General features: G+C 34.5%; 1 protein-coding gene across 2 annotated transcripts in view; it reads left to right on the top strand.

Annotated features, from left to right (window-relative positions):
- The window catches only part of slo (calcium-activated potassium channel slo), a 535,662-nt gene that overhangs the window by 102,567 nt on the left and 416,142 nt on the right, over nucleotides 1–16,953 (top strand). For both annotated transcript variants that reach the window (XM_072540708.1, XM_072540706.1), the window contains exons 4-6: nucleotides 2,629–2,740; nucleotides 4,472–4,623; nucleotides 7,107–7,274. In XM_072540708.1, coding sequence (XP_072396809.1) covers nucleotides 2,629–2,740; nucleotides 4,472–4,623; nucleotides 7,107–7,274 — 432 coding nt within the window. The remainder of the gene's footprint in view (nucleotides 1–2,628; nucleotides 2,741–4,471; nucleotides 4,624–7,106; nucleotides 7,275–16,953) is intronic.

Below are 16,953 nucleotides of genomic sequence, written 5' to 3' on the forward strand. Positions count from 1 at the left end.
CGATATACAATCTGTAATCGCCTCTCATAAATGTTGGCTCCAAACCTGTGTTTAAAACTCCTTGAGTGTAGTTTGCAGATTCAGTCTATCCATTCTCACTGATATATATCCCATATGAGCATGACTTCCATACACGTTTAATTTGCGATTGAAGATATGCACACCGACGACACCAGCGTCATCCACAAACCAGCCCCGATTGCTGACCAATTTGGGTCATATCTTCCCTCAGCGGCGGAAGCCAGGACGAGATCGTCCAGATCGTGTGATAGTCTCGCCCTCCCCACATTGGTCTGAACAACCATCAGCTCAACACTGCAATTTGCTGCCATGTCGAGAGGGGGATACGCGCCTCTTTATGTCCCACTTCCGAAGCAACGTCTGGCTTCATCGACGTCTATACGGTACCGTATGTATATACATAGTATACCATAGTAATGGTGAAAGCACTCAGCCTGTTTTACTCCTCTGCTTATCTGTTGCGTATCCACGCTATTCCCATCTAATTCCCATTACTACAACATGTTGGTTCCAATAGAGATTTGTTACTATGTTAATATCATTTTTGTCAAGTCTTTTTCGCTAGAAAGGAACACTAAGTTCAAATGTGCTTATCTGTCTGTGACCACTTTTATGGTCTCATCGGTTTATTGTCTGTGATATGTGTGTCACACTGTTGGTGCCATATCGTACTCAACTTGTTAAAAATTTACATTAAAAACAAGAACATTATTAATTTTTAAAAAGACTGACATATTTTTTGTGCACACTAATGACAAATAAAAAAATGGAAAAGAAGTATTTCTGAAGTGTGTAAAAATTTGAATTCCTAGCTAGCGCTTTTGGCTTACAAAGTCATCCTCACAGCTGTGGTCAAGTTTTAAAAGGCACCAATAATAAAGAGAGATCCCATTCGGTAAAAATCTACAATTTTTTCTTCCCTACCTTGGATATTTCCCTGAATGATCAGATGTAAAAGATCATATTTTTCAGGGTGTCTCATAATGTGACCGAAGAATTCCAGCTTGCGTTTCTTTATTATATTGACCAGTTGTATTGTTTGGTTTAGCCGTCTAAGGACCTCCTCCTTTCTAACTCTGTCGACCCAGCTTATTTTCAGTAGTCGTCTGTATACCCACATCTCAAAGGCTGTCAAGCGTCTAAGGATAGCCTCAGTTAGAGTCCATGCTTCCACTCCATACAGCAGGACAGGAAAGATGTAGCAAGATGTCATTCGAACTCTAAGGTCAATGCTAAGATCGTGACTGCAAAGTACGTTTCTCATTTTTACAAAGGCAGCTCGGGCTTGTTCTATTCTTTTTTTAATTTCTGCGGTTGGATCCCAGCTCTCATTGATATTACTGCCGAGTCATCCTGACTTTTATACCGTCATCCTGTATATAATTTTGTTTGCTAACTATTATATTTAGTTTTCTTAACGTTGAGTTTAAATCCATACTGATCACAAGTTTGTTTTATTTTGTTCATTAGATTTTGAAGGTCTTCTCCGCAATTAGCAAGCACTAAGGTATCGTCGGTATATCTAATATTGTTGACGGTTACTTAATTCACAATAATACCTTAGGTTGTCTCCATTAAGGCTTCCTTAAATATTTCCTCCGAATATAAGTTAAAAAGTAAAGGCGACAATATACAGCCTTGCCTCACTCCTCTTTTTATATTTATTTCATCCGACAGTTCTTGTTCAACCTTTATTCTTACCACTTGATGCCAGTATAGATTTGTAATTATTCGTAAATCTTTATCGTCCAATCCAGCTGTTTCCAATATTTCTAGCATTTTGTTATGTTGGACTTTGTCAAAAGCCTTTTCAAAATCGATTGCACAAATGAACACATTTTGATTTATATCTCTGCATCTCTGTACTAGCACCTGTATACTAAACAAGGCTTCTCTTGTACCCAAGCCACTCCTAAACCCAAATTGAGTTTTTTTTATAAAAGTAAAAAAGGTACAAAAACTTCTTAAAAAAAACGAAACATTGGACTCTATAAAACCCGACCATTTGGTTGGAGTTGAAGTTCTCTGCCACTTCAACTCCAACTAACTCAATCCCCTGATCTGATGTTATTAGATTTTTTCTTATGGTGTTATGTCAAAAGTATTGTATACAAAACCGATCACGTCGACATAGCTGACTTAAGAAAATGAATAACTTAAATTCAAGATTAGGCCAGAACGTTCGTGGCGGGCATTTTGAATATTTCCTATAATGACGTTAAGTTTCTTCTTTTTATTTTTTTACATAACCAACACATAAACGGTATTACTTATTAACTTTTAAAAATGTTTTAGAGAATTTCTGTGATTAAATTATTTTCTTTTTTAATGCCAATTCTTACAAAAAATTTGTTAAAACATAATATTGCTCAAAAATCTAAATATTTTGAAGAAGTCAAAAATTGGACAATAAAGAGAATAATATATTAAAAATAAGAAAAAAGAGTATAGAAAGTTTTTTATTGAAAAAAAAAATGCGTAGTAAAAAATACGAATCGAAATGTCCAAGCGTTTTTTCGATGGTTTATTTGTAATCGAATTTATTCCATTTGGCTGATTTACATCGTATAAATGTTTCGTATTATTAAAATATAATATTTTTTTCAGTTCATAGCTGCTAGTGACAAGCTGTGGTTCATGTTGGAAATGTACTCCTTCGTAGACTATTTTACGATTCCTCCGTCATTTGTTTCGATCTATTTAGATCGTACATGGATAGGTAAGTCCTTATAATTTGTTGATTCGTTTGTAATACTCTACATAAGTAATGCGAAGAACTAAAATTTATTTATTATTATTAATTAAATAAAACTAATGTTTTATTTAATTTAGTGATATGACCACACGACTTAAAATAAGAGCTGCCATACTTGTTTAATTCGTTCAAGAAGTTAATTTAACGTAGACTAATTTAAAAAAATTATTTGAAGCTAAAATATTAACTTTAGGGAATATAATTCTAACACTAGATATATAGATTAAATGAGGTGACTTTTGGTCTATTCCACTGCCTCCTTTTCAGATCTATTGTGGTCCTCTAGTCTTAGATACCATTTTCTAGCCTGACCCTTTTCAAAAGGTCTATTAACTTCCAGACTGAACCTTTCATGTAGATCTTTTTTCTGCATCTAATGCAAATAACCGCACATTTGCCAGGCGTTACGACTGGCATAAAATGTACGTTACTATTTCTTCTTTAAGGAGACAGAATCTACAGTAAGAGAAAGCTAAAAAGATATATTTTAAAAATATAGCCACTTTTAAAATGTGAAGTTTAAAGATGCCTGCAATCAACAAAATAATCAAATACAACATAAATACATAAAAACGACAATAAATATCTTACAAAGATACCAGACTAATAAATCACTCTGTGATAAATAAATCTTTAAAACAACTTTATTCAATACCAACTTGTTTACAATACTTTAACGGAATGACAACTTTAAACTTCAAAACTCAAAATACTACTGTTACAAACTGTCAAACACCTATTTATATATTTTTCTGATGCTCCACACTTCCGTAGACATTTGAGGAATTTTCGATAACATCTCGAAAATATTTTTCTTTTAAATTTTCGATATACTTCAGGGATGAAAGAGTTCTTCTTTGCAGGGAGGCAATCTTTCGAAAATTAGGTCTCACTGAAGCTTACTTTCTCTTCCGGCGATCACCATTGATAGAGCACAACCAGTTGATTCATGTTCGGAACTTTTATAGGCTAACACTAATAAAGGAATTAAAGTATCCCAATCTTTTTGATTATCAGAGGCAAATATTAAAAGGTATTGATAAACAGTTTTATTATGTCTTTTGACCGTTTCGTCTGATTGTGGATGAAGAGGCGTAGTGCAAGTTTTCTTAATACCCAAGATTTTCATTAATTATTACTGATTTAAAATTAAGTCCTTGCTCAGAATTTAACTTTAAAGGAACTCCATATCTTGATACAACGTGTGTAATGAATGCTTCTGCTACTGTAGTCGATTCTTGATTACGAAGGGGTGCAATTCCAGACCATTTTGAAAAATTGCGACCATTAAGTACTTAAAATATTTTATTTAAAAAATATCTTTATAAAAGGTATATTAATATAAACCCCTATCAGGCTAAATCGTTTTCGGAATAACTAATCCATCATCAGTGCTATCGTAAAATAAGTATAACCACTTTAATTAAAACAAGCGTGAAAGTTAAAATTTTGACCAAGGTTATTACAAAAAGTATGGTTAAGACTTACTGGATTTACATGTTTAAAGCCACTAAATATGTGGATAAGCCACTATATTTTTTATGGTAATTGTTTGTCACTAATATAGATTGGTTATTAAACCTAAAGTGTGCTTTAAACTGATTTGACTTACGAAAAGTTTCATTTCCAATGCTTCTCAGTCTCAGAAGTTTCTCATTGTAATTATTATGTTTAATTAAAAATATTCCCTTTCAGGTCTACGTTTCCTACGAGCACTACGTTTAATGACTGTACCCGATATATTGCAGTACCTCAACATTTTAAAGACTTCTAGTTCTATACGGCTTGCTCAGTTAGTTTCCATATTCATATCTGTATGGCTCACCGCTGCAGGAATCATCCATTTAGTAAGTAAATCAATATTTTTTATCAGTAAAAATCAATATTTATTGCAAAACTATAAAAGTACGGCAATATTTTATATATAAAAGTTGTAGATGACACGTTGTGTAAGTTGTGGTTCTTATGAGAACTAAAAAAAAAAGTAGTAGATTAGTTTAATAGGCTAGAAAGAGTCACTTCACTTCACTATCTATGAGTTATGCTTATAAACTGAATTTTAACATATAATCTTAACAACTGCGCCATGAGATGTCACTGCGGCATCACAGCAAATTTCACTTCTTACAGGAAGTTCGTAAAATACAATTGCAAAGGCACACATCCGGCTTTGTCACCACGATGCCCCAAATGGCAGGAGACACCTTCCTCGCATCAAGAGGCCAAATCCATAATCGCTGAGCGTAGGATTCCTCCTGCGACCCTCACAGCAGACGTCAGGTTGTGGATTCAATTCACAACCACTCTGCTGATAAATATATTGTCAGACAGGAGAGAGACCATCGCGAAATACTCCTCCGACCTGTCTGGCAAAATGTTCGGGCACTCAATAGTGCCCACAGCTAGAAATAACAAGGTCAAAATGACCTTCGTCCCCCTCCAGTAAGCCGTCATGTTCAACTGTGTAATGGGTACAGTCAACTGTATTCCCCATCCAATATCGCAGGTAAAGTCTGCGCGCCAACAACGCTGATAAAGAGCCGTTCCTAAAAACTTGGCTGGTAACCCCTGAAGTACCTAACTGGCATGCTTGGCAATACCCACTTCTTCTTGTGCGCTTCTGGATCTTCTCAGATCACACACACACATCCACCTTCAGCTACCCCCCTGCTTCTTAGTAGTCCACTACTTCTCACATGTATCACGTATCACGCGTGTGTCGTTTACCACACCCCCACTACTCCTAAGAAAAAAAAAAAAAAACGGAGTACCCCATTCCTTGAAGAGGCCCAGGCCTAAACAAGGTTAAAACGTTCTTGTCATGTAAAATACTTGAAAAGCTGAAGAACAGAAAAGCAGCAGGTAAAGACGGGATACCAGACGAGTTACTGAAATATTGTGGAGCAGCAATGACCGAACAATTAACAACATTAAATTAATAAAATTAAAAAACACAATAAAATACCGGAAGAATGGAGAACGAGCAAACTAATTCTACTATTCAAAAAGAAGATAAACAGCCAGAAAACTATAGAGGCATAAACTTGTTAAATACTACCCTAAAACTTACAACTAAAATTTTACAAGTACTAATAAATCAGAGGATAAGTTTAGCAGATGAACAACACGGTTTTCGTAGTGGAAGATCGTGTACAGATGCAATATTCGTTATAAAGCAAATTACTGAGAAATCACTTGAGTATAATAGACCAGCATTTCTATGTCTAATTGACTTAAAGAAATCGTTTGACAGAATAAGACTTAAATATGTAATCCATCTTGTATAATAGAGAAGTTCCCCTAAATATTATAAAAACTATCGAAAACATCTACAAAAACAACAAAATGGAAGTCAGAATAGATGGAAAACTTACAGAATCTATAGAAATAGGCAGCGGAATAAGACAAGGGGACTATTCGAGTCCTTTGCTTTTTAATTTAATCATGGATGAAATCATCAAATGCGTTAACAAAGGAAGAGGTTACGGAATGGGAATCAAAGAAATTAAAATACTCTGTTACGCAGACGACACAATCTTGATAGTCCAAGATAAAGATAGTCTACAAAGATTGGTCCACAGATTTAATATAGGAGCAAAATATTTTAATATGATAATCTCATCTCAGAAAACTATAACGATAGTAATCAGTAAAAAACCAACCAGATGTAAAATAGAAATTGATGGCATCAGTATTAAACAAGTAATGGAAATAAAATACCTTAGAATTACAATGTGCAGGTATGGAGACCTGGACAAAGAAATGAGAGATCAAGTACAAAAAGCAAATATACTGGCAGTATGCCTTAATAACACTATATGGCGAAACAGACACAGTCACACTGAGATGGAAGTCAAGAAAGTCTACTGAAAACGGTAGAGATGAGATTACTGAGAAGAATTATAGGAAATAAACTGAGAGATCAAAAGAGAAGTGAAGACATAGAAAAAAATGTACAGTATATAAATCAATGAACACAAAATAAAAAAAAAAAAATAAAATAACCACATAAGCAGAATGTGGGAGACCCGTGTCGTCAAAATAGCTAGAGGTAAGTCATCAATCGGCAGAAGTATCGAACGACCGCGCAAAAGATGAAGTGACTACCTTCCATAGAGGTATTAATCCGCCAATGGACAAGCAAAATTGGTTATAAAGAGGAAGACGAAGAAGAAAATAAGTATTTTTGTTACATTTATCTTATTATAAGAGCCCAAAGATTCCAAAATGTAATAGCTATAGCTGGCTATAATTAGTTTGTTATTAAACACCTAATAAATATATCTGTTTGTATATTCATTTAATATGTAACACAATTATTTATTTTCAGTTGGAAAATTCCGGTGATCCCTTAGACTTCAAAAACCACCAATCTTTGCCATATTGGAATTGTGTATATTTCCTGATCGTTACTATGTCAACGGTGGGATACGGTGATGTTTATTGTCACACGGTATTAGGAAGAGGATTTCTAGTTTTTTTTCTACTCGTCGGTTTGGTAAGTTGATATATTTTATTCTTTTATGTGTAGTCGTGGAATAGATGTAGCCTCTTTTTTTGACATTTCGGTACGCGAATATTTATAAAGTACTCGACGATTTTGCAGTTGGCTTTTACGAGGTATGCCCTATAAATTCTCCACTCACTATAGAATCTGTAATAAATAGACCTAAATTTATAATACCATTTAAACGCCCTTATCATTCTGTAACTCAACTTTATTTATATAAAATATATTAAAGCTTAACTATTTACTAAGAAATATCGTATTTCTGCACTTTTATTCCGAAATAGTGCTTATTAGTGGTAAAAATTAATACAATAAACTGTATGCTTAAACAAACAAGAACGTCTACTTGACAGTGATTTATATTTTTGCTTTTCTTTGAATCACATTTTTATTAAATTTTCTAAATGAATGAATATTTTATATAAAACTAATTCCATTTTTATTTGTAACAGCTTCAAATATGTTTATTTCCCTTATTCCAATAGCTGTATTACCACGACTTTCCTTATTATTTCATTTAAAAATTCATCCAGCGATTTATTGGAGTAGATGGATAGTTTCTTTACAGTACACTGGCTTACAATAGAATTTCGTGTTCTTATTATTTCACGAAATTGTCTTTTTATTTTTTTAAATTACTCAATTTGTAGAGCTGAAGCCTTCCTTAGAATGCAGAATATCTCTTCTATAAATAAATTCACCTGACTGCATAGATAAGGTTAGGTTAGGTTCAATACTAGTGAGCGTTTAACCACATTCCACTCGACCTAAGAGGTCCATTGTGGCTCAACCCTAAGTTGAAGTTGTCCCTTTAGTCCAGCCTTTTTACTTAAGTCTATTATGACTTTATTAGGCTATACAGACATTAGTATTGAGCCTTTTCCTATCCAAACCTGGGAATTTGCATAGACAGGCTCTAAAATTCGCACTTTCTGTCAGTCCGATTTGGTTCATGTGCCCCTCGAGGCGACAGTGTTGTATTGGAAGGCTTATTAGGCCATAATAGACATTAGTATTGAGCCTTTCCTGTCCAACCCTGGGCAGTTGCATAGACAGAATCTGAAATTCGCATTTTCTGTCAGTCCAATTTTGTTCATGTGCCCCTCGAGGTGACAGTGTCCTATTAGGAGGCGTACGATAATTCGCAGATCATTTTTATTAATATCTAGGATATATTTGTGTCTCTTCTTCGAAGGTTCATGTATAAAAGTCTTTGAATTTTGTTTGCCCATTTGTAATGTTTCTTTTATCCCTCCCGTGGCAAGTAGGTCCGCTGTTTTGTCCCCTTTAAAACCAGTATGTCCAGGTACCCAGTGAAAACTTACTTTTTTACTTTTCCAGTCTAAATCAGATTCTAAAGACAGTTACAAACTAACTTAAAGTCAATCCGATTTGATTCCAGAGCGTTTAATGCCGACTGGCTATCAGGTATAATTTTTAAAAATTTACGTACCTCCGCATACCCCAGCTTCAATTCCTTCATGATTTTAGTGCAGTCATTAAATCAGCATTGATCTGCCTTGATGAGATTTATTTTGTCCAAATCTCATTTATACCTTCCTGAAAAAAGATACGTAAACGAATTTTCGAAATTATATTTAGATTGCATTGCATCTTGTACCATTTCAACTTTAGGTGATTTTTAATCATCTCCCCAGATTTGATCCCGGTAAACTTATGCTCTACTTCCTGGCATCTTATACGCCTTCTGTTTTCTTGAGTAAGACAATAAATAAAAACGTTTAAATATTAAGGTATAAATAAACAAAATCGAAAACAAAACTTAACAAAAAATTCAACAATCTAAGTTTAGGGAAATACACAAGATGGACGTAATGAACTGCAGAAGTTATGGAGGCATCAACATATCGGAGTATCGATAAATTATTGGTGATTTTAACCTTAAGATATCTAATAAAAAATGAAATATACAAAAGCTGAAAGATGTTGCCAAAAGATAATCGGAAAACGTTAGTAATATCTTCTTCCTTGTGTACCATATACTTTCAGAATCTTGGTTACCATTATAGCTACCTTAATTTGATTCACTACCACCCTAAATAGCATGCTTCTATCAGTAGCGTTCCAATCTTGCAAAATCTTTAACCATTAAGTGGTTCTACGTCGTGAACCGGATTTGCCTGCTATTTTCCTTTGCATAATATTTTGTAGCAACCTATATCTGGGATCTTTTATTACATGTCGGAAGTACTCCACTTTCTCTTTTTTGTGCTTTTTATAATCTTAGTAGTCTTGCTGAGACATTCTAGTATTGTGAATTTTTGAATTTTCTCCACCCAAGAAACTTTTAAAATTCTTCTATGGCACCACATTTCGAAAACCACAAGGCGATTTAGATTACTTTTAATTACAGTCCAAGTCTAGACACCATAAAGTAAGACAGAGAACACGTAGCAGCAAAGTAGACGGATCCGCAATGCCAATTTTAGGCCTCTGTTGTCTAATACCTTGGACATCCTTCTAAAAGCGGTTTTGGCCTACTCAATTCTAGATCTAATTTTACCGTTACCCTCTGCGTTTTTTAAACTGATCTTCTTCTTAGAGTGCCATATCCCTACGGAACATCGGCGACTACCATGCTTATAATATTGTTATACTGATCTCGGTCTTGCGCTACGTGTAGCAATTGGTCCGCTGTCAAACCTGTCCACTGCCGCAAATTCCTCAACCAAGAGAGTTTCTTCCGTCCTATCCATTTCTTTCCTTCGATTTTACCGTTGAGAATTAGCCGAAGGAACTCATATCTTGGTCCTCTATTATATGTCCAAGATATTCTAGTTTTAACTAATATCCAAGGTAAATAATTTGATTAACTTGCTTATGTCTGGAAATATTTACATATATAGACGGTTTTATATTATGTCGTTTACTTATTACGGGTATTTTGGATTTCCGTATGTTCAGATCCAGACCTGCTTCTTAACAGCTCTCAACGACACTGTCAGTAATGTTTGCAGATCTTCTTGGGTAGAACCTAGGAGTCCTGTGCCATCCGCATATTGCAAATTATTGATAACTCAATCGTTTACAAATATTATATCTTGTTTTTCTTTTGGAGTAAACGTTGAAAAGAGGGGCAACAGGGGCATCCCTGCTGTACTTCTTTTTAAATATTAGGAGCATGTGATTCCAAACCGTCTGCTTAAACTGCTGTTGTTTGTGACATCTTTGAGCAAGTACGTTCATCCTGAACAACGCCTCTCTCGTTCCAAATCCGTTACGGAAACTAAACTGTGTCACTTAGGTACCCCTCTCGCATTTATTCTAAATACGGCCATGTATTACCTTAAGAATTTTTTTTTAGCCACATACTAAATAATAACAATATAAACGAAGAAATCAAAAAAGAAATAGACACATGTTGGACCAAAATAAAAGAACTTATTGTATAAATACAAATTTATGCCTGATAAAACCAGTGGTTTGATGATGAATGCACAGAGAAAAGGATAAGTCCTACCGAAAAATGCCAACTAAAAGAATTTGAACCACAGTCGAGAATTACTATAAAAAGATAAGGGTAAAAAAGATTACACAAAAAGAAACGAAACTACTCAAATAACGAACTTAAATAGATAGAAATGATAGAGACTACTAGAAATGAATTCAAAACACCTAATATAGAGGACGAAGAAGATAACTTTGATAATTAAAGAAATGAAATCCACAAGGAAACTAAATTTCTGTAGTTGGCTGTATACCATGTATTACAAAAAATTTTTATTTAAAAAATTTCCTTTATAAAAGGTGTATTAATAAAAAACCCTACCGGGCTACATCACAAAACGTTTTCGGAATAACTGTTCCATTATTAGTGCTATCTGGATTTACATATTTGTCGGCAAAAACTCTTTAAATGTACTTTGATTAACTTTAAAATACATCTTTGATATTTAAAAACAATGATATTTAAGTTACAAATGGAATTGATCACATGTCAAAGTAGGACTCCACTGAGGTTGATAGTCCTTTTTTTGGAATGAGGTGGAAAGGTTCGAAACCGACTAGGGAAGGCTTCCCTAGTACTGTTGGATTGAACCAGAAAGGCAGGACCACACGAGAGCGGCAGAGAGTTCACACGAAAACCGGGCCCCCATTGTGCGCCACTGTCAGGTCGCCTACTAACTAAAACCACCCCCTCTTCGACGCTGAATATCCCCGGACGAGTTCATTAGAGAACGAAACATGGGGACATCCCGCGCAGTCTGGAAGGGTGTTCTTGAAGAAGGTCTTAGGGCTTGTCCTACGATGTATACCTAATAACGGCACACATCTAGGGGAGGGTCTGATTCCTTTTCGGAAGGAAAAGGGAGAAAGGGGTTCGAAAAACTGATGCTATTATAGAATTAAGAAGAAGAGGAAGATGAAACAAAGAGAAAAGTCTGCACCTTTAGTGTCTCTGGTTACCTGTCGATATGGAAGCTGGTTCCTACCGGAACAAGATTAGGACAGATTAGTTTTCCACTGTAGTTTTCGCACTAAAGGAGTTCTTGTGGCTGAGTACCAAGAATGGGGGGAAAGTACATTAAAAGTTGTATGGAGTAGATATGCGTAAGTAATTTTTTACTATTGTTGTCTATTTAATTATTATTCTAATATGTATGACGTATATATCCGGTGTAGCTGCTCTGTGTATATTAAGTCAAAGAGACTTAGGAGAAAAGGTTGTTTGTAGGTAACAGATGTACCTGCTTTAGGTATATTTAAAGCAGAAAAAAGTGAGGTAAAGATAAATTTATTTATAGGTATAACCTTGTGTAGTCCGAGAAAAAACTCTCTCTCCTGGCTTGTTCAGCCCTTTCAAGTATGGTCTTTCTTTTCATGATCTCCGTTATGTGGTCTATTATGATTTCGAAGTTCTCCTTGTTGATTATAGCTACATGTAGAATGTTGTTGGGCGTTGTCAACCCTATCCTGTTACGAAGCCTATTTTGTTCGGAGGCGAAAGCATTACAATGAAGAAGATGCAATGCTCAGCGTCGTCCCTTTCGCCGCATGTAGAGCATATGTCATTATTGGTTTTCTTGATAGCGTATGTGTAAGACCTAAAAGATTCATGCCCGGTCAGAAATTGTGTAAAATAATAATTCACACGTTTAAACTTACAGTTGTACCAAGCCACTACATCAGGGATTAGAGTTTTGGTCCATTGAGCTTTTGTAGTATGTGCCTCCCATTCCCTCTGCCATTCTGCTAGTAGTTGCTCTCGTATGGCCGCTCTTACCTGGGGTAAGTGACCGTTCCGGTTATCATATAAGATATGCCGTTCTTTGGCTAAGAGGTGAATGGGGAGCGTACCAGCGATTGTCTGTAGGGCCAAGGTCGAAGTGGTTCGATACGCACTCGTAACTTTGAGAAGGGGTTTCCTCTGTGCTCTATTGATCATGTCTTTGTACTTTTGATATCTCAGTACATCTATCCAGACGGAGATTCCATATAGGAGGGTCGATTGTACAACGTGTAGGTACAATCTTCTCTTGTTGCTGCTAGGCCACCTATATTGGGTATTATTCTCTGGATGGCTGCTGTCTGTTCGTAAGCCTTCTTAACCACTCTCGAAAGATGTTTCGTGAAGCGTAGACCTCTGTCTAAATCAATGCCGAGATATTTAGCACAGTTCGTTAACTTTAGCTCATTACTACCTAGTTGGAATATCAAATCTAGCCCGGCTCTCGGGGCTTTTAGAGTGACAGCTTCGGTCTTGTTGCCTGCAAGTTCCAGGTCGTTATTTGTCATCCACCTATTTACTTTACGAAAGCAGTCGTTTACAGTGTCTACGATTTCTAGATACATGTCACTTGTTACTAATATAGCTAGGTCGTCGGAATAGGCTATTGACATGCTATTTCTACCGCAATCGATGTCTAGTACTCCATTATACAGTACATTCCATAACGTCGGGCCTAACACGGAGCCTTGCGGTACGCCGGCTGTTAATATGATTTTTGTGTTTCTAGCCACTGAGAGATGATGTTTATTAAATATCCCGACACTTTGGTAGATTCTAATTTGCTTATGATGTGCTCCCAGTTGGCAGAGTTAAAGGCATTCTTCACATCAAACATTACTAAAACAGCCCATCTTTTCCTTGTACTCCTGACAGTATCTGTGATATGTTTAACTACATCTACAGCTGATTTTGCTTTTCTGAATCCGTATTGTCTACTTGAGATGATATCTTTTTCCCTCAACTCGTCTTCAAGGCGATTTTAGGTTGATAGTCCTTAGACTAAGTGTCTGAATAGTTTTTAAATATCAAAGATGTAATTCAAAGTTAATCAAAAATTTATTTAAAGGACTTTGCTCACGTATTTAGTGGCTTCAGACATGTACATCCAGATAGAACTGATGATGGACTAGTTATTTCGAAAACGTTCTGTGATGTAGCGCGATAGGGTTTTTTTGATATACCTTTTATAAAGGAAATTTTTTATTGTTCTGAAGCAATATTGGCAATATCATTTTTAAAGTCGTCTACTTTAAAATGTATAATGTGTGTCTGAATTGTCAATATAGATGAGTCAGATAAAATTAAATTATTGGAAGAATTTTTCACTAAGTAACAAAAAACAAAATTTGTTTAATTTACTAATGTTTGTATTTTGAGAACGATTTCCGAAGTCGAAATTGAAACGTCAATAAACGTATTTTAACCTTTAATTGTGGCTTATTCCCATTTAAATGGAAATTTTTTAAATAAAATTGTTTTTAAAGAGATAAGACATGCAATATACATGAAACAGAAGATACAGAAGATTCCTTAATACTAACAATTCTTGACTAAAATGCTAGCCAAAAACCAATCACCTGTAACAGAAAATTTACTGGGCCAACTATTTAAATATGGAGGCCAAGTTACAATAATGATGCTATAAAAATTTACAAAAGGAACATGGAGACATAAATCGCTCCCTAATGATTAGCAATACTCTATTCCTCGGCACAATACAAAAGATCGGTGATTATTCTAATGCTTAAACCACAGCATACAATATTTTTTTTATACTATGCCATTATATGATACCATACGAAGAAAATATAATTAAAAAATACCAGGCTGGGTTTGTAAGTGATAAATCGATAATTATTCATATTTCTATCCTTGACAAATTTTGTAACAAACACTGGAGTGTGGCATAGATACTCACCATATATTTATCGACTCCAAGGCAACTAGGTCACTGTAAAGAGAAAAGAGATGTTTAGGGCAATCAGATATACCAATACCAAAGCACTTGATAATGGTAATAAAAATAAACCTTCAAAAACTTCAGTGCAGGATTAGAATCTAAGGTGAATTATCTGAACCGTTTAAAACCAAAAACGGTCTACGCTTGGATGACCGCCTCTCCTATATACTGTTTATTGTAGCGGTAGAAAAAGTGGTACGCACATTACAAATCACAACCACAGGCTAAATATACATATAACAAGTCACAATATGCAAATCCTTGGCTATGCTGATGATATGAATATGGTTGAAAAACGGAAAACTATGTACGGCAGGTATGAACAGCATGGCAGCACTGAAAGAAGCAGTAAACCCAACGAGTATAATAAACACTAACAAAGTAAAATAAAAGAAGACAAGCACGAACCTTGAATCCTATGGCTACTTGTTTTGAGAAGGTCGACGATATCCAGGTAGTTCACGAATTTATATACCTGAAAGCACTTGTCAACATTGACAATATTACTACTATAAATATTTACCGGAAAATTTGTATTGTCAACAGGTACTATTTTGGGTTCAATTTCCTTTTCAAATTCTCAAATAAATTAAGAAATACGAAGGCGAAGCTTTACAAAACAATAATACGCCCAGTCCTAATATACTGCTCAAAATATTATATACCAACAAAAAGCATAAAAATCAGTTTTCCAGTGGCCTATTTGGGGTGGGAGATGTATGCGCATTAGTAAGCTTCAGGTGTATGCAAATTAAGGAGCACATACTCATTATGGGCAGGTTTATGCAAATTAGGGACAGGTGTATGCAAATTAGGGAGCAGATGCTCCGTGCTCCGCTGCTCCTTACCTATTATCTACCTACTCCTACATAGAGTTGTAAAGCCACAATAATGATGGCTTGATAACGTTTAAAGAAAAACACAATGTGACCACTACAACTAGAACACGTATATATAACTAATAACGCGATTACAATTACAAATTTACCGTGTTTCAAATCAAATGGTATTTTAAACGACTTTCAAACGATTTGTAGGAAAGTATAATGTAAAAATTTTTGTTTTATGCACATCGATGACTCATATTCTGTTCAACCTTTTTATATTTGATTGCAGTAACAAATAACTGAAATTTCAATAATAACGTTGGAAATTAGAAAAAAAAAACTATAACTCTTGCGGTAGTTGTTTACGATAAGGATATGAAATGGTAATGATGAATTTGGCTAGTACTGATTGTAAACATCAGTTTTCAAATTTAAACGTTAATTTTTGTTAAGAGCTAAGAGATATTCATCTAATCTAGTTCATATAAATTTAGTTAGGACTGATTATAAACATCAGTTTTTAATTTTAAAGGTTTATTTTTGTTAAGAGCTAAGAAATTTCATCTAAAACTCTCTTAGAAATAACCGAATTGATTACAGAGGCCACTTCATTTAAATATTAATCTTAATATTGATCTTTATTTAAAAAATATGTTTTTAACAAGCTAAGACATTTACAGCTCTTTGGAAACTATTTAAATGCTGCAAGTTACTAAATTTATAGTTTGAATCTATAAAAGCAACCAATCAGAGAATTTATGGAGCGTACCTCGTATATATAGTATCTAAATTGAATTTGGACGTGTTTTTACACCCCGAATCTGGCGACTGAATACGAAAGTTTCAGTTCCAAAAAATAGAGTTGGCAGCCAAATAACTTTTGTTTTAAACAGATTTATCACTTGAAAACTTTGGTTAGAGCTACCTCATGCATATATCACTTATACTAGGAGCAATGTTTTTAAACTTTGTATGCCAAAACGAATATTTTGTTCTTCTTATTCTATAATTTATACATTGGTTTCATTAAAGTAAATTTTGAAGAACTCGTTGTTATATTTGATATGATCTAGTTTTTACTTTTGTACTTGAACTTTGTACTTTTTTGTGAATATATTCTATTTTAATGTTGTATTGAGACTGTTTAATTTAATCTACCAAATTTCCAAAGATTGGTTAATGCCCACTTAATAAGCAAAATACAAAATGTTGTACCCATCCACTATCAGTCTAATGAGTCATGTGATAAAAATATTCTTAAAAATTAGATTCATCCTCATATTTATATCAAATCTAAGAAAACATAGGGCAATATATAGTTCCGACTTCAGAAATAGAATGGATACACGTGAGCATTTATTTAGCATTCCAGAGTTAATATAGTGATGTGTGACTCTGTAGATGTGTACACGTAATTGATACACATTGATATTTGCAATAAAATAATATCAAAATGAAAATTATGTCCTAGATAATATGTACAACTTAAATGTCAATCCTAGCTGCAATGACGGGATTGACGGCTCGATGGCTCACTGTTTAATATCTGCGAAGAATAAAAAATATTAAATGTTATAAAAATCTAAAGGAATACACACACACGCGCGCTAAAACAAAGGAATAATCTAG

This window comes from Diabrotica undecimpunctata, chromosome 8 (assembly GCF_040954645.1).
Source record: "Diabrotica undecimpunctata isolate CICGRU chromosome 8, icDiaUnde3, whole genome shotgun sequence".
NCBI lineage: Eukaryota > Metazoa > Arthropoda > Insecta > Coleoptera > Chrysomelidae > Diabrotica > Diabrotica undecimpunctata.